General features: G+C 57.6%; 1 protein-coding gene across 1 annotated transcript; it reads left to right on the forward strand.

Annotated features, from left to right (window-relative positions):
• The first annotated feature begins 1,265 nt into the window (after window positions 1-1,265).
• IRF8 (interferon regulatory factor 8) lies at window positions 1,266-24,223 on the forward strand. The gene is made up of 9 exons (XM_078439127.2): window positions 1,266-1,368; window positions 5,041-5,215; window positions 10,278-10,461; window positions 12,853-12,941; window positions 14,340-14,445; window positions 15,638-15,685; window positions 19,903-20,289; window positions 21,181-21,296; window positions 21,904-24,223. Exons 2-9 carry the CDS (start codon window positions 5,042-5,044, stop codon window positions 22,078-22,080), a joined length of 1,281 nt encoding a protein of 426 aa, XP_078295253.1. The 5' UTR covers window positions 1,266-1,368; window position 5,041; the 3' UTR covers window positions 22,081-24,223.
• Window positions 24,224-24,413: the final 190 nt, after the last annotated feature.

A 24,413-nucleotide genomic window follows, 5' to 3' on the forward strand; every position in this document is an offset into this window, starting at 1 on the left:
TTCTCAGGCTCAAACATTTTTATAGGTTCTTGAAAAGCCTAATGAATAAATGGCTCGGAAAACACCGATGCTTGTGTATTAGCGGCCGATGAGGCCATAAAAACCAATGAAGGCTCTCCTTCTTCTCTATATAAGGCTGCCCCAGACCTGAGTGTGGGGAAACGTGTCTTTTTCCTCCTGTCTTCGAGGGTTTTCTTTGTCATTTCCGTCACCACTGTTGCCCCCCCAGTGCACTCCCATATATAGTAAATGCCAGCTTACATCCACAGGGGGCTGGAAACTGGACGCACACCCACAGAGGACCCTGCCTCAACACAAGTGACATTTTCTGGGGAAAATAATTTATGATGAAAATTTCCCTAATTGGACATTCTAGCACAAGTATGCTAGACAATCCTGTTTTTATTTCTGATCTTCAGAGGGCAGTGGTTTCGGATACCTTTTTAGCTGGGCACTTTTTTTTTTTTTTTTTTTTTTTAACACTCCCGGTCAATTGCAAGCATTCCTCATCTAGGACCAGGTCTATAAGTAGACACATGTCGGATGTAAGGTTGGCCATTGTTTGGACATGTTATTAGGGGCTTCCTCCGGGTGGCGGATGCCTCCCACGCAGCCCACAGAGATGATAGCCTGACCAGGGCTGGGTGGGCACCCTGGGGGTCACTCTGCAGGGACCCACAGGCCGTCTGCAGCATTGACCTCTGGGCCCCCACCATCCCAGCCGTGACTTCCACTGACCTCTGCGGTCTGACACCCATCATAAATCCCACAGCCCTGACTCTGGAATCTGAACCCGGCCCCAGCCCCAGCCCCACCGTGTCCTGAACGCCGCCATCTGACCCTCGCCCCAGCCCCGACGTGGCCTCACCTCCGCGGTCTGACCCCAGCATCGCCCCGAGAACCTGGCAGCGCCTTGACTTCCGCCATCTGACACCCACCGCCCGCCCTGCCCTCGGCCTGGGCGCGTGGACGCCCCCGAGTCCCCTCGGGAATTCCTGCGGACACCCCCGTCCCGCGCCGCCCCCGGGACCCCCGGCGGGGACCCCGGAAGGGCACCCGGGCCGTCAGCGGCCGCCCCTGCGCAAAGTGATTTCTCGGAAAGCTGAGCGCTTCGAAGAAGGCGGGCCGGACGGGCCGCGCCCATTGGGCGGTCCTGGCGGCGCGTCCGCGCCCATTGGGCCACCCGGGAGGCCCTGCAGCGCCCATTGGCCTGCGCGGCCGTCGCTCGGCGCCCCGGGCCCGCCCCCCGTCCCTACACTCGCGCGGGCGCCCGAGCCCGAGGCCGCATCCCTGGAGCGCGGCGGCGAGCGTGGGAACGCGGGCGGCGGCGCCGAAGGCGGGCGGAGGGCCGGGCGCGCGCGGCGGCAGGTAGGCGGCTGGGCGGGAGCGGGCCCAGGCGGCGGGCCGGCCCGGCTCTGTCTCTCCTCCCCCTCTGCTGGTCCCCCGGAGCCCAAACCCAAAGTCCAGGCGTTGAGCATGGGGTGGCCGCTCCCTAAATGGCTGATGCTTGACAAAAAATAATCCCATTTTTCTTAAAATCTGGTTTGCACGGAAAACTTTAGAATGGCCTGCCTAACGAGGGGAAGTATTGACCCCTTTTTGCAAGAGCTGCCCCTGGGTCTCGCCCAAGCCCTGCTGCCTGGAGGAACGCTTGGAGGGTCACGACCCAGAAACTGCCCGGAAACTCGCCGAGGCTGCGTGCCCTGCATTGTGGAGGGGTGCGCCCTGGGGTTTTCTTCTGCCTGCTGACAGTTAGGATTTATGAGTGGGTCTGCGGCCCTTTGCTCCTGTCATAGCCCAGTGGTCCCTGGCGAGAAAGGCTGTGGAGGGCTCACAGCAAACGGGAGCATTTTGGTATAAAAGCTCCAGGGCCAAGGGGAGACTTTCTAAGGTGAGATCTGTTGCTTCCCCAAGGTTGTGGAGGGTGTTGTGAATGGAGACTGGAGACTGAATTTTCCAGAACCTCAGACTCTCCCTGGGGGCACCTGGGTGGCTCAGTCGGTTAAGCGTCTGACTTCGGCTCAGGTCATGATCTCATGGTTCCTGAGTTGGAGCCCTGCATCTGGCTCTGTGCTGACAGCTCAGGGCCTGGAGCCTGCTTCGGATTCTGTGTCTGCCTCTCCCCTGCTGGTTCTCCCTCTCTCTCTCTCTCTCTCTCTCTCTGTCTCTCTCAAAAATAAACATTAAAAAACCCCAAAACAACCTAACCCTTCAACATATGGGGAGATATGACACTTTTTTTTTTTTTTTTTTTTTTTAACCTAAATTAGGAGCTGGTCCTTAAATGAAGGTTCCGAGCCTGTCCTTTGGGGTTGTGTCCGGTTCCTCCATGAACAGAATTGGGTTCAGTCATTTCAGAAAGATTGAGGCCCAAGCAAGAAATGGCTTTGATGCTTTTGGTCTGGGGTCAGGGGAGATGGGGATTTGTGGCCACCAGGCAAATGCCGAGGGGCCCTGAGGAGTGCGGGAGGTGAGTCCTCTGTGGCCTCATGGGCACATCCTGGAATCTGGGTTGGGTGGGGCCCGGGCTAAGCGTCTTATCATCTCCTGCCTGGGAAGCCTGATCCCCCGGACTCATTTATTGGGATGCAGATTAGCTCCAGATAGGACTTGGCCCATAAAGAGAATTATTACCTAAAAATCAAGGAAGAGGAAGTTATAAACATGTGACTGGACTTATACATTTTTTTCTGGCTTGGCATTTGGTGGAATTAATTTGTTAGCGTTCAGTAAATCATTGTGGGTCATCATCGAGCTAGAATCTTGGCTTTTACTGCTGTTTAGGGTCTTAGAGGTGATCTCAGTGAAAGTTTAGGTAGGGCGGTCCATGTGCTTAGATCTCGTGACTTAACCGTGGTTTTTCTCTGCAGAGTCAGTGAAGTAAGACGCTGGCCGGGGTGCCTGGGGGTCAGGGTGCCTCTCTGGGTCTCCATGTTCCCTCCTGTGAGCAAACCGGCTGCTCACATGGCTTCTAAAGTGTTGTCCCGCTTTCATGTCCCGTAATCACTTTTCCTCTTAGTGCCCCTCTCTGTCTTTTCTCTTTTCCTGTTCTTATAAATCAGCAAGGCAGTTATTCCTGACAATTTTGGGAGTTGTGAATCCATTAGAAATCTCAATAAGAAGGTGTTGGTTCACTTTCTAGAAAAGCATCCATACAAACAAAATCTTGCTTTTCATTTCAGGGGGCTCCTGGAACACGGACTGGGGTTTATAAGCCTAGTACTAAGAGGGTGAACAAAATACTCCTGGGTGGGCACATTTCATTGAATTGAGAGACCCGCAGACACCGCCCCTTCTATCGTGTTCTGGCCCCTCACCCTCCTCCTGCACTCAGCTCATTCCTCAAGCGAGGGGACAGTCTCCTGTCTTTTCTCCAGGGGGGATCTGTAGGAATCAGTCCTCTGCGAGGTTATTTTTCCGGGGCCGGGGGAGGGGGGGCTTGGTGGTGTCGTTCTCTTTCTGTTACTAGGTGTCCCTCCTAAATCTGTACCTTCTTACTTATACACACAGGGACTGTTTTGGAATTCTGGGATGCTTGAGAGGCACTCATTTTGCAGATGAGGAGAGCCTCAGAGGCGTTCAGGTGGTTTTCCCAAACACCTTCCTCTAGTTGGAGCAAAGCCTTTGCTGGGTCTGCAGTTTCCAAATCCAAGTCCAATTTCTGTCCCACGTGCTTCACTCCTTTTACCTCCACAGGTGGGCATGGAAAAGTTACAGCTGGCACTTGGGACTCACCTTCTCTCTGGGACCCGGACCCCCTTCCGGTCCGACAGCTACCTGCAGGGTGGCTGGTTTCCGAGTCATGTACATTATGGACCAGCATGGCTCTGGATGTGACTGTTTTCTGGAGGACATTGTGTCTTGTCTCCACTGATTGTCTCAAACCGATTTGCCCGAAGAGGCCACATTTTAATCAGAGGAATAGAAATGCTTTTTTTTTTTTTTTTTTTTTTTTTGGTGGGCGTCTGTCCAACCGCCTAGGGGATTTCCACCCCTGTTCTTGTAAATGTGGGCTATGAGTGGATGTGGCATGACTGTTCTCTCTTTTTCTCTGGGCTGTTGGGAAAGCTGCCTGTTCTGGCAAGAATGTTCCTCCAAAGGATGTCTCTGGGCACCCTGGTGAGATCCCCAAATTCTGGTGCCTTCTGGAAGAGTCTAGCCCGGCTAACTTGGTCTGTCCAGTGGTCAGAGTGGGTTTCCTTGCTTTTGTCCCCGTTGGTCGTGAGACTTCCCGAGGAAGAAAGTTGGAAGAAATGACATCCGGTATTTAGAGAGAACCTTCTAAGGTCCAGGCGTGGCCTCAGGTGCTTTATACACATCCTCTGAGCCCTCACCGCAATGACGCAAAGTATTGATACTTGTCCTGGGGCTTCAGCCTGGGTGCCTGGCACCCAAGGTTAAATGATGGTTCGGGGTCACTCAGCTGGGAGATGGCGGGACTCAAGTGGGCCCCCAGCTCTGTCTCATTCCCAGACTCTTGGTCTTATCGTTAGCCCAGCTGTGAAGGAACCATCTCAAAGGGATAGCCTTGAGGATCTCTTCTTTCTTGGCACACACAGATGTCATATTTACTCATGAACACTGGTCAGACTGGGCATCGAGTAATGGAGCTTGCTCTCGGAGGGACGAGCTGCTCACTAAAGGGACCTGACAGTGTCAGAGTGATTACTCCCCAGCTCGTACTGTGAGTGGAAAGGTGTCCTCAGATGGGGCTGTCTGCCCAAACCAGAGCGAGGGGCGAAAGCTAGAAGGAGTGCCAGGCGGAACCCTAGGAGGGACTGACGTCTGGCTGCTGGGAAGCTGCAGGTTTCCCGGGGAGCTTCCACTTTTCCTTCGGGGGTTTGAGGCCCAGGGGAGGCATGGCCTCCCCTCGGCAGGTGGCCCGGCGTCCCAGGTCCGTGGGTTTCCCCGAGGCGGGCACCTGTGTGGCAACCCTCTGATCTTCCTGTCAGTGCTTCTTGGTGTGCCAGTACACGGGATGCTGCGTTTAACGGGACGATATTTGTAACATCACAGAATGTGTTCGATTTCCTTTCCAAGGATGTGTGACCGGAACGGTGGCCGGCGGCTTCGGCAGTGGCTGATCGAGCAAATCGACAGCAACATGTACCCGGGGCTGATCTGGGAAAACGATGAGAAGAGCATGTTCCGGATCCCTTGGAAACACGCTGGCAAACAAGATTATAATCAGGAAGTGGATGCCTCCATTTTCAAGGTACAGACTCGAGCTCCCTCCCCGCGTCACCAGTGGTTTCGGTCTTCCCTGCAGGCCCGTGGAGGGGTTGAGTGACATCTCTCTTATTTGCTCGAAAATTAACCTGTTTTCTTAAAACACACATCGATTGAGTGCCGAACGTGTCTCAGAAATATATACCGGGTGGTTTTGCATCTACGGTATGTGTGATCGAATCCCTTCGAGGTTGTGTGTTGTTGGTATTCTCCCCCCCGAGGAAATTGAGGGCACCTTTATCACCTACACCACCATTTATTTTGCACGAGGACTAGTGAAGCGGGAGTGAGAGTACTTCTCCGAGGCCCTGAGACCCCCGGACGCTACCGCCTAAATCCACAAAAAAATTCTAGGAAGGGCATAAGTCTTCATTTTTCAAGGTTATCTGCCTGGCAGTGTAGGGTCGGCTCAGATGAGAGAGACACCATCTGTCGTGACTTCCTGGGCCTGGTCATGTAGGGTGTCCTGAGGCAGCAGCAGATATCTAAAATAGTCTTCCTCCCCTTGAGAATAAGAAGTACCCAAGCATGGAGAGGCTCGCTGTTTACCGCCAGCGCCCAGTGAGAGCTCGCCCCGTGCCAGGCCTGGCCCACGTGTTTCTTTTTCCTTCCACACACGGCTGTGCTGCTCTCCTGCCTCTGTAGAGGCCCCGAGAGAAGGGACTTGTCCAAGATCTCATGGCTCTTGGGTGATGGAGCCTGGCAGCCCAAGCATGAGCCCTTGCCCCCGAGCGAGCCCGAGCCGTACCCATAAGCAGAGGTGTTTGTCATTCCCCTGGGGGTCATCGTCACCCGTGGGTTTCTCTGAGGCTCCAGGAATGCAGGCTCCCTGCTGCGTTCTCCCTGGGAGATTTGGATCCCTCGGTCAAGGTGAGCCCAGGCTTCTGTGTTTGCAAACAGATGTACCGCAGGTAGCTGACCCTGAGCCCTCCCTTGTTCTGTGGGCATGGGGGTATGGGAGTGAGTATGGGGGAGGAGCAGGGCGGGCTGAGTTGTGGAAGGGAGGAACCGGACCCTGGGCCGTGGTGAGGGAGGGAGCGCAGGCCTGCGGGACCCCAGCGCAGCACCCAGACGCTTCCCCAGGGATGACTGATCCGCTGGCCCAACCAAACAGAAGCGACCGGAGATCACCCCTGGCCCCAGAGCGGAGCATAGGCAGGTCGCGGCTGGCTTCAGAGGCGTAATCAGTGCTTCTGGGCTTTGCGGGGAGGCTCCGCATCTGAGCAATTCTGTCACCTCTGTCATCCGGGGGCGTGGGTCTCTTTGGGAATCCGCTGCCAGTTACTGGCCCTCTTCCAGAAAAGTGGGCACATGCGGGCGGACACAAGTGCACGCAGTCGCCTTCAGGGGGCCCCATGTAGCCTGAGTGTCCAGCAGATTTCTTCCCCTCGAGGACCCCGGCTCAGGAGCCTGGCAATGACAATGGCCCCCTTATCACTCTCGGTGGTGCCTTTTGCCTTTGGGGCTCGTGGTGGACCTCTCTTGGGAATGGCTCTGGCTACATTTAAACAGTGCCCAAGGTTCTCTGGGCCCGCTGGGAGTTCTGGATGGCAGCTGGCTACAGGCCAGAGCCCCTCAGCCTTGGCCCCGTTGGCGTCTGGGGCCAGCTAGTTCCTCCTTGGGGGGCCGTCCTGGGCACTGGGGCACGTTCAGCGGCACCCCTGACCTCAGCCGACTACATGCCAGTAACGCCTCTTCCCAGTGTGACGACCAAAGGCACCCTGACATTGCCAGACCCGCCTGGGGGGGGGGGGGCACGTTCCCCCCTCCCCACTGAGAAGCCGGCAGGCTGCCGACCGCGGCCAGAGGGAGCAGGTTTAAGCAGACGCGTGGGGTGCCGAGGACACGGTTTCAGGGTGACCATCACGGCAGCCTCTTTGGGAGGAGGGGAGGGGCCCTGGCCGAGGCCCCTGGTGGCCTGCCAGGCCTCTCCCTTCACGCAGCTCCCTGTTTCAGCTTACGCTCTGGGGGCAATGAAATAAAGCCCCAGATTTATATGTCTTATGCAATGCCCTTCATGGCCGTTTCAACAGCGTTGAGAAAAATGTGTAAGATTCCCAGTGTTTCCGTTCATTTCGCAGTCGCCCAGTGTGGCAATCTGAGAGAAGCCCACAATCTCGGCAGGAGCCGGGTGGGAGGGGGGCGCGGGCAGCCCCCAGAGCTGCTGGCCGTGGGGAGGGAGGCACGCGGGTGCGAAACAGGGGGAGGAGGCCACGTGGCTCTGCCCTGTGCCATGCTGGCTGGCTCCCGTCCTCTGAGGGTGCGTCCCCGCGACGCCCACGGGAAGAGCCCGCAGTCGGGCCTCGGTTGGATGGAGCCATTTTATGGATCTTCTGGTTCCGTAGAGAAACTTTTGTTTGAAGCATTCAAAGGAAACCTTTAAAAAGTCCGTGAGTTAAGAGGATAGAGTGGAGCTTAAGAAGGCATTTGTACCAGAGCGTTCTTCGTCATCTGCAGATAGGATTCTGCGGCCGGCCTCGTGGGGCAGGGCCAGAGATGGGGATTGAAAAAGACGGAGCCCATTTGGTACCGTCCCCGGGCACACCGAGGCCCTCGTATCCACTCATGCTTGTTTTTCAAAAAGCATTTTGCCTCCTTTTCACAAACCCGGGGCGGTGGGGTGGGTGGAATCCTTGTTGACTGAGGGTTGTTTCTCTCCTCGACCAGCCTTGTGACAGGCCTGAGTGAGTTAGAACTTACTTAGTAGCACAGGTATTTCAAACCCAGTAGGCCTTCGAGGAAAAAAAAAAAAAATAGTGCTTGATTTTTAAGACACGAGATGGGGCAGTAACATTGGGTCAGGAAGCGTGTGTGGTCAATGCTGGTTGCTGCTGAATGCAGTGCCTGGGCGGCGGGGGGGCACTGACCGCCGTGCTGGCTGTTGTCACTGGGCCTCAGAAGCGCTCTGTCCTGCCAGATGTTAGCTCGGGAAGAGTCTTGAGAGATCAGCCAGCCAAGCTGGGAGGTTTAGAGCCCAGCAGAGAGCCCACGAAAGGGCTCAGGGCAGGGCTGGAAGCAAGGCACCTGATACGGACCCAGGGCACTTCCTGACCGCGGGGCCGCGCTTTGTTCTGTGATGTCCTGGCTTTCTTCTCGGGGGAGTGCGAGCCGTGGACGGAAGGTACTACCGTCGGCTAAAAACCAGCTGGGCCCAGCATGCCTCTAAGCCCGTGCTCCTCGGGGTCCGTTTGTAATGTGGGTTAACCAGTGGTTCTCAAAGGGGGGGGTGGGGTGGGGGAGTGTGAGTGTGTCGCAATTTCGCCTCCCCGGGGACGCGCGGCAGTGGCTGGAGACATACTGGGTTGTCACAACAGGGGCAGGGGCGCTCCCGGCATCCAGCGGGTGGAGGCCACAGATGCTTTTGGACAGCCAGCCACGCACGGGACGGCCCCCGTCACAAAGTACGATCCGACCCCAAATATCAACAGTGCTGAGGTGGAGAAGCTCTGACTTAACGTAATAGAAGTGTGAACTTGCCGCTCCGCGGGTGCGTGACGGGCCTTCCTTGGGAGAAATAAATCAATGCATGGTCTGAGCTGCAGTTAATAAATCCTAGGGGCGCCTGGGTGGCTCAGTCGGTTGGGCCTCCGACCTCGGCTCAGGTCACGATCTCACGGTTCGTGAGTTCGAGCCCCGCGTCGGGCTCTGTGCTGACAGCTCAGAGCCTGGAGCCTGCTTCCGATTCTGTGTCTCCCTCTCTCTCTGACCCTCCCCCGTTCATGCTGTCTCTCCCTGTCTCAAAAATAAATAAACATTAAAAAAATAAAAAAAAAAAAAAAATCCTTGGGCAAAAGACCGGAAGGGACTGAAAACCATTTACTTTGGAACACATTTCTAGGGGGGAGTTTGCGTCTGCGTCCGAGAAGGAGGTGACCCTCGGAGCCTGTTTGGGATTCGCTTCTCTCCGCGCCCCCCCCCCCCCCGCCCAAATAAATAAATAAACATTTAAAGGAAAAGGTGCAGATTCTCAGACCTGACCCACAGTTAATGAGAATCTCAGGGGGCAGGGCCCAGGCGTCTGCATTTCACGAGCTTCCCAGGGGGCCGGTGTCGGCATTAAGCTTCAGAACTCTGGCTGTAGTGGAGTTTAATTGGGTCGGAAGTGAGGACAGTGGTGTTTAACCCCAGGCTGGGTCACCTTGGGGAGGTCACCTTTGGAACTGCATTTTCCTGAGTGGGACTGGGGATTCCCCCCAGATGGCGTGCTATCCCAGGCTGGAAGTTGCATCCGGTTTCGTCTGACGGGGGAGGTTATCTTCACCCGATAGCAGTGACCTCCTCACTGGGGTGTCTGGATTCCCGTTTTGAAATCTTCAAACCGTGCCCGTTCGCATGTTTGTCTGAATTCTCTTTTAGTTCTGCCCCATTCTGCACTGTGGCTTTTAGGTCTTCAGCTTTGAGTTTCTCGTCCTTGTTCAGAGTCTAAGGGGTTTGGAGAGGTCAGAAGCAGAGCCGTGGAAAACCAACAGCGACAGAACCCATTTCATTGCCCTTTTAAGCAGGGCCCTGGGGGTGGGGCGGGGAAGGTTAGAATAAACGCCAAAATGCAAAACACAATTTCTATTAAAAGTAGCAAGGCAGCGGTGACCACATTCAGACTTCTTGCAAATGTTCCCTTTTCATGCTAAATTTTAGCCAGGGGTTGATTTGAAAAAGCAACAAATTGTTCTTTGTTTTGAACATTCTAGTGAAACCATGTGCGACTTCCTCTTTGTGCTGTAGCTGACCTCAGGCTCCTCCAGACCCTTTGGTCCCAGGCAGGAATGGCCCAGAGACAGATCCGAGATGTGTGCTGTATAGGAGCCAAGGCCCTGGGCCGGATTCTGGCTCAGCTGGGTGACCCCCGGGGCCCCTTCCTGGCCCCGATCTTTTCACATCTGTCACAGAAAGTTGTCCCGAAAGTCCTCGAACGAGAGGTGGTGGCCAAAAGTGACTGTCAGGACTGGCGAGAGAACGCGCTGGTCTCGCCCGTGGCCGTGGATGCCTGTGGGCAGGGCCGGTGGGGGTGGGCGGCCACGTATTTTATGCGCTTCTTTCTGTTTCTACAGGCCTGGGCAGTGTTTAAAGGGAAATTCAAGGAAGGGGACAAAGCAGAACCAGCCACTTGGAAGACGAGACTACGCTGTGCTTTGAACAAGAGCCCAGATTTTGAGGAGGTGACAGACCGGTCCCAGCTGGACATTTCAGAGCCATACAAAGTTTACCGCATCGTCCCCGAGGAAGAGCAAAAATGTAAGTATCCCTTACGGGTTTTCAGCCCAGCAGAGGCTGCCCGGCCCGCAGGCCCCGCCAGAGAGCCTGGGTCGGGGGTGGGAGGTCGGGGCAAGTGGTTTTAGCTCAGCTGCCAGTCAACTCCTTTGCGTAAGCAGATGTGGAGAGCCCTTTCCCCTGACCCTGGCCACCATCCGCTGGCCGAGTGGCAGCTTCCGTGGGAGGAAGGGGTGGGGAGGTTGGGGCTGTCAGACCGGGAGCTCACTGTGGGGCCTCCCCGAGGCTCAGTAACGAACAGGGTTAGACAGGAGCGAGCATCCTGGACAGTGTGGATGAGGCATCCCTTTTGTTTTCCAGCAATGCCCAGAGGGGGCCAGGTGCCAGTCAGGTGGTCGAAGAAGGGATGGGTGACAGGATGGAGGGTAAAGTTACCAATGCGTCTGGGGACGATGGCGCTGTTAGCTTTGCCGCCGTAGACCAGATACGCCCCAGCACACGGTTACATCCGATCGTTATGTGGGAACTCTGGGATGTGATGATTCCCGAAAGGTCTTCCCGCTCTAGCTAGAATCCCAAGAGAGTGTTTCCCAGGAGATTAAAGCAGGGATGGTGGAAACCCGCCTCCCAGCCCGTCGTCCTGCTTCGGCACCCTGGTCAGACATCACTAATCAACCGGGATGCGCTGAGCTCGGTCTGGCCTCCGAACCCTTTCCAAAGTGGCAGCCTGTGTAGCTGCTGGGAATCAGCAGAGTCCGCCCGGCCCGTGGGATAAAAGCTAATCACCGTCACTGGCTTGAAGCGTTCTTTGACACATCGATTAGCCGCTGGATGTAGCAATTAGACCCCTGCAGCCTTACCCTCTTCTCCTTACCTGCCTTTTAGTGGTCCAGGAATGCCCGGGGCATCTACAAATAAATGGAGCCCTCAGAAACTCCTTAGGGCTGTGCAGAAATTCCGAACTCGAGCCCTTCCCACTTGGGAGGGGGGGGGGAAGGTTGAGAGGGTCGACATGTAATTTCAAAAACAGTTAAAACTGTGAGTCTTCCAAAGAGACAGTGAGCCTGGGTCTCAGCCCTTCAACTCACCCACGAGGGAGCCAGCATAGTGATAAAGACTGAACAGAGGACAGGAAGCATGGGTCACACATGGTCAGCGAGCCCAACCCGTGGATGTTCCCCCCGACCCCAGTGTGGGGGTTATCTGTGCTGCCGGTCACTTGAAGCTGAATTGTCTGTAAATTAGCACCGAACTTGACTGAGTCAGAGCCCTAATCGATAGTCAACAGTAAGTCAAACAAACTGACCACCCCCCAGAGAATCTGACGGCCTTTACAGGGAGACTTCTTAGATTAACCCTCCGGGATGGCTTTGAAAGGCCAAGTGTGCATCGTTTCTGCCTTACTCACCTCCAAGGTTGGGATAATTGTTCATTGTCACAAATCGAATTGTGGTTTGAAGGAGTGGAGAGGTTTCTGTTGGTCCTTCCCACCCTGGGATTGGCCGAGCTTGAGCCGGCAGGTGACCCTAGCTTGTTTGTACGGGGTGCAGCCAGCATCACCTGCAGGGGCGGGTTTTAAAGAAGCAGTAGGTTCTCAGGGGGCAGAGGGACGCTGCATTTGCATAAAGTCTAAATGGACCCACTGTGCTCTGTCCTTCAGTGGTTTGCAGGCTACCCCCTCCTTCCCCCATCAGCAGCTTCTAGCCAGTTCTTGAGTCTTTCAAAGTAGAATCCAGATGCAGTCAGGACAGAGCGATGGGTCAGTCAAGTGTCTGTGGCCCTCTGATCACTTCGGAAGGCAGGTCTGTGGTGGGGGGATGGGGAGGAAGTGGGGGGCTTGCTGTCGGGTCGCTCTGTGCCTGCAGCCATGCCTGACGGAGCTTGTTGCCCCCCCTCACCCCGCCGGGCCCCCATGTGTGGGCCTGCCGTGTGTGCACAGATGCATGCTGTATATTTGGAAAGGCCACAGAGACATTTCCTGTCAATTAACTTTAAAAAATGACTCCAATCTGCACACGCATTTTGCCGGGAGATCTTTGAGCGTCTTCAGACAGCCTGACTTACAAATGGAACCTGGACAGGTGGTGACCGCCCAGTGTAGAGTGTGTCCGACGGGAACTCGCTTTCTATCTGGGCAAACGGCCCAGCCGCACCACTGTCCTTGTCCTCTGAGTGTTAGAAACCACGAAACTGACTTCTCCCTTTGACTTTGCCCGTCAGAGGACTGAAGCATCACGGGAAATAGTTTCCGGGCCTTTTTCCAAACCAGCGAAGACACTCAGTGACTTTTATTTCCTTCAACTCGGCATTTAAAAAACAAAACAAAACCAAAAAGCACGACACACTGATTTTGGCCTCGCGGAAGGCTGCAGTGCCCCAGTGCTATTGGTCACGCGCCTGTCCGATTTTCCGCAGGCAAGTTAGGCATGGCGACTCCCGGCTGCGTGAGCGACATCACGGAGATGGAGTGCACGCGCTCTGAGATCGACGAGCTCATCAAGGAGGTGAGTGGCCGGTCCGCGGCACTGCCGGGGCCCTGGGAGGAGCCGCGTGGGTCCCCGCGAGGAGCGGCACCCCTCTTGCCCTGGCCAGGCCTGCAGAGCCCTGGGCTCTGTCGGGCAGCGGCACCTGCTCCCCCGAGACGGAAGGCGAGGCCAGCCTCTGCCGTCTGGCCGCCCCGTCGCCTCGTTCCCCGCCTCCATCCCGAGCGCCGGGGCTGGGTGCCGTTTCTTCCCGCCCTAAACTCGCCACGTTTTAAACATTTCGATTGGCAGTCTTAGAAAAAGTACATCCTGCTTTCTCTTGGCTTCTTAGACAGGCTACGATGAAAGAGAGACTTCCCTTGCAGCTTGGGGTCGTCGTGACCACATGGCTTCTCGAGGGGGGCGCTCAGGTCAGGCGGGCTCCCTGTTTCCTAATCTGCGGCGTTAGGTCTCGATGGATTGGAAAGGCGGGCCTTGGAGCTTGTTAGGCCTGTATATCGACTCCGAGTTAATAGGCTGTGAGTAAAGGCGTAACGGGGTCTCCGGAGGCAAAACACACGGTTTTCGGATTCCAGCGTTTTCTCTACAAATACCCTTTTCCTGCCGCCATCTGCTTCTTAACTCCGTTTTTACGGCCAGTACAAGGCAGACGTCGCCTAGCTGAAATAATCCCGCAGGGTCCTCGTACACGGCGGTGTGGGTGCTGTGGACGTTCTCCTTAATACCGTCGTGGCAGCAACAGAACTTTTACGAGTAGCTTGGCTGTCAGGAGGTGCCAACCTCCTCTCGGCTGCTGAGTATTCCTGCCGATGGCAGCTGTTAGGTTTCTGCGTGGTCTCTGGCAGCAGGCCAAGTGGACTCCGGGCTTCGTGTCTCTCCAGCAACGTCCCCTTTTCTGCACGAGGCTTTTCTGCTGACTCAGCTGAGAGAGGTTGGGTTGGCGCAGCAGGATCCCAAGGAAAGCAGATTTCAAAATGCTGCCTACCCAGATTTATCCGCATCCGTTGAGGAGTGGGTCAGAGGTCGGAAGCGTGGGCGTGGAACGGTGCTCGGGGCCTGCCCGGTCGTGGCAGAGCTTGTCCGGCGTCGCTGTGCCTCGGCGTCCCAGCACTTGTCTGCCTCCCCGGGGCATCCGGGCGGCTGGGCGACCCGTGGCCATTTGGTTTTGCAACTGGCGCCCATAAACTTATTAGGGGTCCCGCAGGGGCTGGTAAGTCGGGCGCGTGGTTTGAGCGCTCAGCCTGCTGGATTTGTCTTAGGTCTTTCAAGAGGCGAAGTAAAACTTTCCCTTTGTCTTGGGATAAAAGGTTGACAGTGTGGCTTGGGTTAAGTCTAAACCGTTTGCCTTTACGAGCACCGGAGCCCCACTTTGGAAGCCCGCCGACCGCAATGCTGTTCTCTCTCACCCTGTTCCTCCAGCCTTCTGTGGACGATTACATGGGGGTAGTCAAAAGGAGCCCCTCTCCGCCGGAGGCCTGCAGGGGCCAGCTGCTCCCAGACTGGTGGATCCAGCAGCCCAGCGCAGGTGAGGAGGGGCCCCCCGGTGCGGCCGGCGTGCGGGGCTCGTTCGAGTGGTCTGGGCACTGACTCCTTTCAGCCTCCAGGCAGCTGGGGGCAGGTGGGGCGGTGGTTCTACTGTGAGCCCTATTTTATCGAAGGTAACTGAGTCCGCAGTGATGCCCGTGGCCCCGTTCGCCACTGCCTCTCGGGGGGCACATGGGCCCTCCCCGTAGGAGGGGGCTGCTTGTCTCCTGCGCTCCTGGAGGGGTCGGAGGGGAGGGAGGGGGTGTGCAAACTTCTCCAAGGCCAGAGGGGAGTTGGGGGTCTCGGCCACACTCGTACTTGGCACGGATGTCTGCCAGCCACTCCCTTGGGACATGAGGGACCCCTCAGAGCCAAGGGGAGCACAGGGCGTCAGGAGAGGAGGCGGGCGAGGGTTGCCCGGGTGGCGCCCTGGATTTGAAGCCCCCTGGCGGGGCGGGGGCCTGCAGATCTCATTCACGCCTCGGTTTACTCATCTGTGAAATGGAGACACCAGGACCTGTCCCATAGGGTCATGATACCCCTATTTTCATTGGGATTAATAAATAATCACTTATTTAATAAATTACTTAATTAGCTTCTGATACCACTTCCCCCCCCAGCCCGCTTCCTTCTCGAACGACCCTCCACGAGCACAGATTTCTTTGCTTGTCCCTCCGCCTCTTTCCCCGACTGTTCCTTGTGGGAGACTGGGAGGTGACTCTGGCCCAACTGACTTCAAAGGTCTCCAGGCTGTGGGTGGCAGTTTTGCATCAGGGGCCCCGGGAGAGTCCCCTCTCCCTGCACGGTGGCTATCCCTCCCGGAAAGCGAGCTGAGGCCCCAGGTTTCCCTCCGGAGACCAGGCCTGGAGGGTGGGCACGCCGTCCAGTGACATTTCGGGAGCAGGCCCTTGGGTGGGAGGAAAGCATCACCCCGGCACTTGGTCAAAAACCCCACAGCACAGAGGACGTTTCCTCCCCCTCTGTGCCGGTCGAGTTGAGGCCTGATTTTCCGTGTTTTTGAAACGCGGGTCATGGCGCTGGGAGGGAAAAGCACTGAATTGAGCGGAAGCCTGTGGCAGGGCCTCTGGGCCTTGGGAGCACACCCCGTGTGGCTTTTAAAGGAACTGTTGGGGGGGGGGGCGGCGCTGGGGTTGGTTCCTCACGCGCAACTGGGCCTTCTCTTTCTCCCACAGGCTTGCCGCTCGTGACGGGCTACACTGCCTACGATCCGCACCACTCAGGTATGCGGGTGCTCGGGGCTGGGCTGGCGCGGTGGGACGCGGGCGCTCCTGGAAGGCAGAGCCCAGAGGGCCGAGTGGGCTCGCAGGGGCCCATGGATGAGCCGATCGCACGTCAGAAGGCAGCACCCCAGTTCATCCTTCTCGCTGCTTGCTTTTTGAGCACGTCAGGGGCCGGCCGTTTTGAGGCTCTTCTCAGAACGGGCCGAAAGATGGATCCCGAGAGCTCTTTGCAGCGTAACCCTGCAGGAGAGAGAGCAGGGGGACAGACGGACTCAAGGCCCAGCCCTGCCTCTCTTGTGTGACGCCAGGCAGAACCTCACCGGACCCTCGTGAGGATTAGACGTAGCGTTAGTTTTCTGGTAGGAGCGTCACTGGTCAGCGAGCGTCCCCAGTGCCCATTTCCTCTACTGTCTTCCACACTCAAGTTCGTGATAACGATGGTCCTAATTAATGGCGACGATGGGGCTGGGGCTGGGGCTGGTGGTGGTGACGACGGTGGTGATGGGGTTGATGGTGGCGGCTGACGCCGAATACTGGCGAGGCGCCAGGGTCAGGCCTCGTCCCGTTACACCTCCCGCCACATCGTTCCCGCCGCATAGGCTCAGAGGCTCTGGGTCACACAGCACGTGGGCCGCAGAGCCAGGACATGGCCTCTGGCCGTCCTCTCCAGGCTCCCGCCCCTCGTGGGCAGAGGTGGCCTCTGTGCCACGTTTTTGTCTGTTGATGCTGGGGACTCAGACCTCCTGCCGTGGCCCCTGGAGTTTGCATTCTGGCTCACTGACGGAGCAGAGAAAGCCCGTGTCCTCCCTGATAGTTCTGTGAGAAGTGAACAGCCTGACCCATCAGGATGGACCCCAGAGCACCCCCCCCCCCCCCCCCCCGGTGCGGAGGAGGAAGCGGGGCTCAGAGAGGTGTCTGGACCACGGGCCTCGTGGGACGAGTGTTCGGGGTGTGGCGGAGGCAGGTTCTCACCCAGGCCCGCAAAGTGCGGAGAACCCGCGTTCCTGTTCGTCGCACTCCTGTCACCGCTCCGGGACGCCCTGGCCCGCGGGGCCAGACCTCTGAGCTAGTCAGCTCCGTGGCCCGGGGAGTCTGCTGACCGGTGCTCTCTGGGGGCGGGAGAGGAGCCGGGGGCAGGGCCGAGGCATCCGGGTGAGGAGGAAGTGTGCCGAGTGGCTCCGGACTCGTCCCGGCGCACAGCGGGCGGAGCGACCCACAGCAGTGCCGCGTGCACAGAAACTCCTAAAACCTTCTAGGTGTTGCGGACGTTGGTCCCTCTGCTCGGGCCACAGGCTCTCTGGCCCCGCCCTGTGGAAACAAGGTGATGGCGAGGGTCCCCGGTTCTCAGGGCCGCGGGGACGAGGTAGTGAGTGAGCGGGGCCGCGGAAGGAGTGCAGGGCCTGCCCCTCGGCTGCTCAGCGCTGGACGGTGCCCTGCGGGCCTCAGACCCGCCAGGCTTGGTGTCCCCACTTTTCCGGAGGGATCAGAAGTCCAGACCTTTACGTGAAACCTCCCCGTGTGGAGTGTGGGCAACAGAGCTGCGTGGACGCCCCCCCCCCCACCCCGGGCTGGATCCGGACACGCCCGTGGCTGCCAGGGGGGGTGGGGGTGTGCTTGGCGGTGTTTGCAGTGGTGGGGCAGGGGGGCAAGGCCGTGTCCGGAAACGGAGGGGGCGGGCTCGGCGCTGCAGGACGCGGGTGCAGGGCCGGCCTGCCGGGGAGCCCCTCTCCCCGCTTCGTGGTTGCGCCATCAGAGCAAATGCCTTCACCTGTCGACACCCGACTCCTTACCTGGAAAAGGCGTCGAGTGATCAGCAGCCTCCAGCTCCCATCGTGAGCGTTAAACGTGCCCCTCAGTTCAGCGCACTGAGAACAGCGCCTGGCGTGTGCTGCCTCGACCAGGAATTAGGGCTTATGACTCCGGGAGTCTCATCTACGCGGCTAGCTTCCGGTCCTGTTACCCCGATTTCTTCAGGAGCCGCCCGTGAGCACCGCACGACACACGAGCTCCTGCTCGTCCCCAGCCGCCTGGGGAGCTGGGTGCCACCACGATCTCTGCTTTGCTGATGGGGAAACTGAGGCACAGAGTCACAGCTGGGCTCACGCGTCGTCGGGGAGTCTGTGCTCCTGGCATCGTTGCTCTGCTGCCGTTGTGGGGCGGCTGTCCCCCGGTGGGCAGGTGGCCGTGCGGGGGCAGGGCAGGTCAAGGTGGGCTGGCCAGAGCCACCTGGTGGCCTTGGTGGCGGCTTCTCCACGGGTCTCTGCTGGCCGCTCACTGCGGGGGCAGCGGTCGTCGCTCAGGCCTTCCCGGCTCGAACTGGCCCCAAGCTAAGCTGCCCTGTGGCACTGGGGTCCCTAGGAGGCCTCGTCTGGGCCTCTCCAGAGCACCCATCTGTGGCTCCCTCGGGCCGCGAGGCGCTGGTGTGAGATAAAGCCTCGGCAGTGGCGGGGCGAGGGTGCAGAGTGGTGACAGAGTCGTCTGTAGTGTTTCATTCGTCTGTGACAAAGTTCAGAAATGTTCTGGAGCGAAGGAAGTGGAGCGTGCCATCGGGGGATGCAGATGTCCCAGAGCTGGCACAGTGCGCAGGATGGGGAACTGGACAGGATGAGACGTGTCACTCACCAGCTGGGTGACCTCAGCTGCCACTCGCCAGCTGGGTGACCTCAGCTGGGCCTCAGTTTTCCCACATGTCATATAAATGAATTGGACCGTAACACCTGAAGCTCCCAACCCAGAGTGGTTCTAGAATGCCGTTTAACCCCCATGTGGGGGAAGATGGAGCCTGTGCCCACAGCAGCAGGGGGTCTTATTATTTGACTGAGCAAATGATTCTTAATCAGAGCCCAGTGGGGAGGGGGCAAGAAATTATAAGTACACAGCATTATTAACCTGGGTGAGGCAGGTGGCTACCCACAGGGCTGCCCCTGACTATTGTGTGGGTGGTGCACTGCACAACTCGAGGGGTTGCCATGGGGGTGGGCAGCTCACAGTTTGTGTGGCTCTAGAAGACAGCCCTGGACTGATCCGGGACCCTTAGGAGGTGCCCCAAACTCACCAAGTTTGGTGATAGTGCCTGTAATTCTTACAGTTTAAAACTATCAAAATGCAGATTTCTCTGGGACTGTCGCAGAAGTTAGCTGTTGTCTTCATTGGTGCCTTAGCTTAAAGGTTCCCAAATTTCAGTTACTGGAGCCCCACTTGCACGATGGTTTTTCGTATCTGGGTACCACCTGGTAACATCCTCTTTTTCTCTAACTGTCATTACAAAAGAAGTTTTTATTTATTTGAAGAGAGAGAGAGAGAGAGAGAGAGTGTGTGTGTGTGTGTTGTGTGTGTGCACGGGGGAGGGACACAGACAGTGGGAGGCACAGAATCCAAAGCAGGCTCCAGGCTCTGAGCTGTCAGCACAGAGCCCCCACTTGAGGCTTGAACTCACACATTGCAAGATCATGACCTAAGCCAGTTGGTCACTTGACCGACTGAGCCTCGCGGGCGCCCCGAAGATTGAATGATCTTTTCACTTACTTAGCTCTGGGTCACCGCCCTGCCTCCTTCCCCGACCTTAAGTGTAGCACGTCTGGAGAAACGTTGACTTAATTTGAATGATTTTCAGACTCTTCTAAGAACAGGCTTAGATGAAGGGTTTGGAGGGATTTGTGATTTGAAATCCGAGGAACCCCAAGAGGGCTGTGAATTTGTCAAGGAAAAGAGGGCATGTCTGTTCTCCCTGGCGTGGAGTTCAAATCTCACACTTCGGTCCGTTGTGAATCCGGTCACGGCCCCGTTGTTCCACAGCACGAGCGACGGTGTATCTGTCGGGTAACGGATAACGTGGCGTGTCGCTTACGGGTATTCTGTGACGTCGTATGACGGTCCCAGAGTGCCGTGTGACGGGGCAGTTCTACTGACTTCCAAACCGTACCGGCCCTGCGACCTTCCCCAGGAGAACGGAGAGCACGAGAACAGTTGTTTCGTATTTCGAGTCACTGCTTCCTGAGTGATTCTGCGTACGTCCTCGTGCTCACAAAGACACCGTTTCCGGAAGGCGTGCGTGAACTTCCCGCACTGCCGAGGGGTCCCCCGCACGCGAGGAGCCAACCGGCCTGCTTGGGAGGAAGGAGAGCGCTGGGCACCGGCCCGGAAGGGACCGGGGAGCCCCCCCCCCCCCCCCCGCCCCGCCCAGCGGAGCTGACCTGTCGCCCTCCTCCTCCCCGCAGCCTTCTCCCAGATGGTCATCAGCTTCTACTACGGGGGCAAGCTGGTGGGCCGGACCACCACCACCCGCCCCGAGGGCTGCCGCCTGTCGCTCAGCCCCCCGGGCCCGCCCGGCGCCGGGCTGCTCGGGCCCGAGGGCCTGGAGCTGGTGTGCTTCCCGCCGGCCGACGCCATCCCCAGCGAGCGGCAGAGGCAGGTGACGCGGAAGCTGTTCGGGCACCTGGAGCGGGGCGTGCTCCTGCACAGCAGCCGGCAGGGCGTGCTCGTCCGGCGCCGGTGCCAGGGCCGCGTGTTCTGCAGCGGCAACGCCGTCCCGCGCAGGGACAGGCCCAACAAGCTGGAGCGGGACGAGGTGGTCCAGGTCTTCGACACCAGCCAGTTCTTCCGAGGTCGGTGCCACCGCCGGCTGGCCTCCCCCGCCTCCCAGAGACCTCGCCTCCCTCCCGCGGGCCACGCCCCCCCACCCAGCTGGGGACCCTGCCTCCCAGAGACCTCGCCTCCCTCCTGCGGGCTGCGCCCCCCCCCCCCCCAGCTGGGGACCCTGCCTCCCAGAGATCTCGCCTCCCTCCCGCGGGCCGCCCCCCCCCCCAGCTGGGGACCCCGGTGGTGGTGGGGGGGGTCCTGCTCTGCGCTCTCTTGCTCAGCGACCCTGGGGGGGAACCGCTCCGCGCCTTGACTGCCCCGTGTGTGGAATGGGCGTGCGGAGACCGCAGCTTTCCCGTGTGGCCCTCGGGGGGATGAAGGGACCCGGTAGCTCGCAGGTGCATCGCCGAGTGTCCCCGTAACCCGGGGGCCGGTCAGAAGTGCGGGGTCTCCGCCGCCCCCCACCGAGGCCTGCGGGGTCAGACCTGCATCTCGGCAAGGCACCCCGGGGCTTGATGTGCACGTCCCGAGGCGCGCTGAGTCCGCGGACGGCACTCACGCTGGCGGTAGCTGTCGTGACTTATTCTGTGGGGCATGTGGCTAGGATCCCGCCCCGGGTGCTCCTCCCAGGTCACCTCCAGGTCAGGGTGTCTGCAATGAGCACCTGCAGTGCCGTGGCCGCTCCCTTCTCTGTGTCCCCAGAGCTCTCTGCTCCTCTCCCCGTGACCGCGCCGGCCCAGAGCTGGGGTCAGGCCTCTCCTGCCGCCCGGCCTGAGCAGTCCTGGCAGCTTCCCTGGAGAAGGGGCCCCGGAAGGGTGGGCTCAGGTGTGACAGCCGCGGGGAGCACCCCCGGGGAGAGAGCGTGGCGGGGGCCCCGGCGGCGTCGACAGGGGCCCCTCCCCCTCCTGTCTCCCCAGAGCTCCAACAGTTCTACAACAACCAGAGCCGGCTTCCCGACAGCAGGGTGGTGCTGTGCTTTGGAGAGGAGTTTCCAGATATGACTCCCTTGCGATCCAAACTCATTCTCGTGCAGGTAGGAACAGGCGGCCGTGGGGCTTCTGGCCACGGGGCCGGATCTCCTGGCCCGCACGGCGGGACCCACTTTACGCTTGGGCTGGAGAACAGGGAGCGGGCTGCTCCACCCGTGGGCAGAGGCAGGCCCGGGGCGCACGGTGAACCTCCACGCGGGGCTGGGGGATTCTTGCCATCTGCCATTCTTGCCGCTCTGAACCATCTTCCCATGTTCCGGGACTCACAATCTTTGTGTTCTCTCCCTGCCTTTCCTGTTTGTTTGTGTTTTAAGTCGAAACCCCCTTTCTAGCAAGACGCTACCTTTCTAGCAAGGTTCAGCTGCCTCAAGGTCTGAGGAACGGATTAGGGCTTTGCAAGCCCTTGTTTAATCTAGTCAAAGGAATGAAACCCTAATGGTGGAATTCTGGCCACTGGCTACCAGGCCGGGGCCCTATGGGGAGACCCCTTGCCCTTTCCTTGCACCGCCTGTTTGGGGCTCATTCGTGTGGGACTCATGTGGAGGTTCTCCATGTCAGCTTCGGCCTGGGTAACCCGAGAATCTGGCCAGGGCCAAAGGCGGGGCCACCGCGCTTCCCGCCTCCACGTCTGACCTGTGCCCGTCCCCGTAGATCGAGCAGCTCTACGTCCAGCAGCTGGTGGAGGAAGCCAGGAAGAGCTGCGGTTCCGGCCCCATGGTGCCGCCCCCCGAGGAGCCCCAGCCGGACCAGGTCTTCCGGATGTTTCCAGACATCTGTGCCTCCCACCAGAGACCTTTTTTCAGAGAAAACCAGCAGATCACGGTTTAAGCCTCTCTCTCGGGCACCCCGTCCTGCCCGCGTCTCGCGTTTCGTTATTACAATTACTGTCGTAATTATTTAAGGATGTGGCTCCCTCTGACCTGGGGCGGGGCTTCATCTGCTCTTAATTTAGTAAGGGCGTCCCGTGAGGGCTTGATGTTCGACACAGAGTCGCGTCACGCCTCTTGTTCAGGTATAAACGTAGGAAAGTGCGCCGAACGATCCAGATGCTGTAACTACACACACAACCCGTGATTAAAACATGTATTCCCTGCATTTCCCCTAATTATCATCAGTTGCTAGATTCTTTCAGCATTTCGGGATAATCGATATTTCCAAAGACTCGCCATTTAGTTTTACTAGCAAATAGCTGCTTCCAGGGAAGAAAAAAAAAAAAAAAAAAAATTGGAGTAGGAGATCAACTTGTCAGAACAAGTCTGCTTTTTGTCTGTACCTTGCGTTAGAGCCATAGATTCGTGATTTGATATGCTTGATTCCGCGTGGAGCGTCTCTGCTCTTAAGCACGTTAATAAGGTTTAGAGAAACTTAGATAGCAGCCCCCCCTTTAGCAAGTGAACACAGAACTCTTGGCTTGTTGCGGGAGTGCACCTCCTTCCGGGGATCTGTTGCCAGGAGGGCATTTCCATCACCAGGTGAGCTGGTGTGGTTTCACCTCCACACAATGAAGATTTTTCCTCTGGGCCCTTGTCGCCTGGAAGCTTCGAGCTAAGTGTGTGTGTGTGTGTGTGTGTTTTCATTGCTGTAATTCAATCATCCCAGATCCCTCACTTTTTCTTCTTTCTAAATGGTTTTGACCTGTTTTTAAAAATACTCATTCTTTCAATTTGTCCTCTTGTAAACTGCTTTGATATATATATTTTTTTCACATAAGGTGAGCAGGATATAAACCACAGATTCAAAAAGTAATTGTAGATTGTACAAGCATTTTGATTTGTGCCTTTGACTCGGTCAACCCATCGACGAGCCGGCGGTGGTGAGCGTGTGGGCGCGGCTCGGGTGGGTTGGGGACCGCGGATGAGAGGTGTCGGCGTCTTACCGCTGCCCTGGTCACAGGGTGGATGGCGGCAGGGACAAGGCCTTCCCCATCCCTCGGACTCCCAGGCCTGGGGCCACACCAGATTCTACTCTTCAGCCGAGTCCTGTGGTGGGACTCCAGGGGAGGAGTCCCAGTTTTAGCCCCAGAGGAACGTCACGCTATTTCCTGTCCAATCAGATGCATTTATTGCCCCACAATGTGTCAAAACGGCAGCGGCAGGCCAGCCTTCCCGTCGACCTTCCCCATCTCCACAACCGCTCTGAAATCACTTTCATCATTGAAAAGTACTTAAACGTTTTTTTCTGGGAAAAAAAAAAAGCCAGTTGTATTTCGCTAGATTGGGGTGCCCCCTCTCCGCCCGTGTATCCTGTGCGATGTGGTGGGACTGGCAGAGGGTGGCCGGGTGCCGGCCGCTTGCCAGTGGAAGTCGGCGGCCGGGGTGAGCCCGTCCCACCTGCAGTGTGGACCCCTGGCAGGGTCGGGGAGGGTCCGCGGGCTTTCCCCCCAACTCTCTGTGGAGCAGGGTTGGGAGGGGGAGAAGAGTCGTCACCCCGTTCTTTCTCCTTCGTAACCCAGCCTTGTGGCCACCAGCCCTGACTGACAGCCGACGGGGCACGAAGCGGCCTCGCCTGTCGGCTTTCACCTTGAGGTGTGGGAGGACCCGGGATCTGGGGGACGAGACTGCCAGCCTGGCCCCCTTGTAACCATGAGTCGCTGCTTTAAAATCCAAGCCGAGGAAGACTGGTTCACTTTGCCCGTGGCTGCTTCCACGAAGGTGACGCAGGCGTGGCATATGTAGCGAGACTTGATGGTCGTAGGCCCTCTAGGTGTGTTTGAATTCACCTGAAAATACAGGAAAATGCGGCAAGAGTGGCTTTTCCTCTTTGGCGGACAGAGCCGGCCTCACATTGTTGGGGGTAACAGACCCGTTTTCTGAAATTACGTCAGAGAACAGCGACTTTCGGTTTCTAGCTCAAATGAATGGGAAAGCGTGTATCTTGAATATGCTAAGTGAATATTTATTTTTGTATCCATTTAAAGCGTGTATTGATCTCTCTTATTCTTTATTAAAATAAAGTGCCTTTTTAAAAGCTGGTTCATGCTCCGTTTTTTGTTTAAGTCACTGTAAAATATTTCATCACTGTCACTCTGTTCTGGGTTCTTTAAGGGGGTGGGGATTAAAACACAAGGCTACGCTGGGAGTTTAAGGGTTTTTTGCCTGTCGATTTGTTTTGTTTTGCTTTTCACTCCTCCCCAAAACAGTAGCGAAAAGGTACTGAGGCGC

Source organism: Panthera onca, chromosome E2 (assembly GCF_046562875.1).
Source record: "Panthera onca isolate mPanOnc1 chromosome E2, mPanOnc1 haplotype 2, whole genome shotgun sequence".
Lineage (NCBI taxonomy): Eukaryota > Metazoa > Chordata > Mammalia > Carnivora > Felidae > Panthera > Panthera onca.